The sequence below is a fragment of the Microtus ochrogaster genome, assembly GCF_000317375.1.
Source record: "Microtus ochrogaster isolate Prairie Vole_2 chromosome 6 unlocalized genomic scaffold, MicOch1.0 chr6_random_2, whole genome shotgun sequence".
NCBI classification, from domain to species: Eukaryota; Metazoa; Chordata; class Mammalia; order Rodentia; family Cricetidae; genus Microtus; species Microtus ochrogaster.
This window is the reverse complement of record NW_004949095.1, coordinates 10157139-10158527: the sequence shown is the minus strand read 5'-3', so window position 1 is coordinate 10158527 and position 1389 is coordinate 10157139. Positions and strand designations below refer to the sequence as shown.

The window sequence follows — 1389 nt, the reverse complement described above, 5'->3', positions numbered from 1 at the left end:
CTGAAAAAGGTACTGAGCCATGAATAATAAGAATAATGGGTTAATATAAGTTATAAGAGCTAATACAAAGCCTGAGCTAATGGGCTAATCAGTTTATAACTTTGGGACTTGCTGGCTGTGGGAACTGGGCAGGATAGAAACCCAACTAGCAGGCCCTTCGACTACACTCTTCTGGCTTTTTCAGGAACTAGGCACTATGTGAAGTACTGACATATATGTATGTAAACAGTAATACACATAAAATAAAAATAAATAAATAAACCTAGAAATACGCTGTAACTATTATGGTAATCTAAATTCAAAGAGAATAGTAAAGGAAGAGCAGCGATGACTAGGAACGTGGGCGAAGACCAGCTGAAGGAAGCACTGCAACACTAACCAAATGTTGTTCTGATGGACTAGCTGTGATCTAATTCTCAGCCACATTTACAGAAATCTGACATATACTATTATGTTGATATTCATTGGTTAAAATAATTACAAAATAACTTATCGAGACTACAAAATTATTCATGAGGTAAGGAACAAAAAGAGCCTACCTTGTCAATAATGGACTGCATATGAGATTTGTGAGACTGGTCTCCATAAAGCAAAGAGGACCACTGGTCTGGTGCAATTCTTAAGCCTGCTTCCATAGCAATCTGCACTATCTGGGAGTCATGTTCTCGTCGCAGAGCTTCATAAGTCCTAAATTCTTCTTTCAGCTGCATCAAAGAAGAGTCTTCATCACGTTTGGTGACCTAGAAAAAACACAAAAAAACACACACAAAAAAAATCTAATAACACAAGTCTCTTATTTTACATAAACACATGTAGAGAAAAACTGTAACTTTTGCATGTCTTAGTTTGATGTGTGTGTGAGCACTGCATGTGGCAGGCATATAGGAATCAGTTTTCTTCCTTATGTGGGTCCCAAGACTACCATTGTGCCATTGTCCCAACAAAAAATTTCAAAATAATAACTTCCTTTTAGCAGCAATAGCAAGATACACCATTCTGCCTTCAATACATCTCCCATTATAGATGTCGATGTCAAAATCGTACACTTTTTTTTGACACAGGTTTTCACTATATAGTTCTGGCTGACCTGGAACTCAAAGATCTGCCTGCTTCTGCACCCCCAGGTGATGGGATTAAAGACTTGCAACACCATACCCAGCCACAGATGTCAAAATCTTCTCATAGAAACAATACAGTTTATTATACTTGTACACAGACATTTAAAAAAAAATATGTAATGAGTGCAAAAAAAAACCATAATGTAGATTACAACTCTAGGACTTACCTAATAAGTTATCTGACACTAATAACAGAACTTCCAATGTGTGTAATTTTAAATGTGACTAATTTGAACTTCTTAATTTTTCCATTGAGTTTTGTGAAACAGGC

At 36.3% G+C, this 1389-nt stretch overlaps 1 protein-coding gene across 1 annotated transcript in view; it reads right to left on the bottom strand.

Annotated features, from left to right (window-relative positions):
• The window catches only part of Rc3h1 (ring finger and CCCH-type domains 1), a 118192-nt gene that overhangs the window by 40230 nt on the left and 76573 nt on the right, over positions 1 to 1389 (bottom strand). Inside the window, exon 6 of the mRNA XM_013352493.1 lies at positions 540 to 740. Coding sequence (XP_013207947.1) covers positions 540 to 740 — 201 coding nt within the window. The remainder of the gene's footprint in view (positions 1 to 539; positions 741 to 1389) is intronic.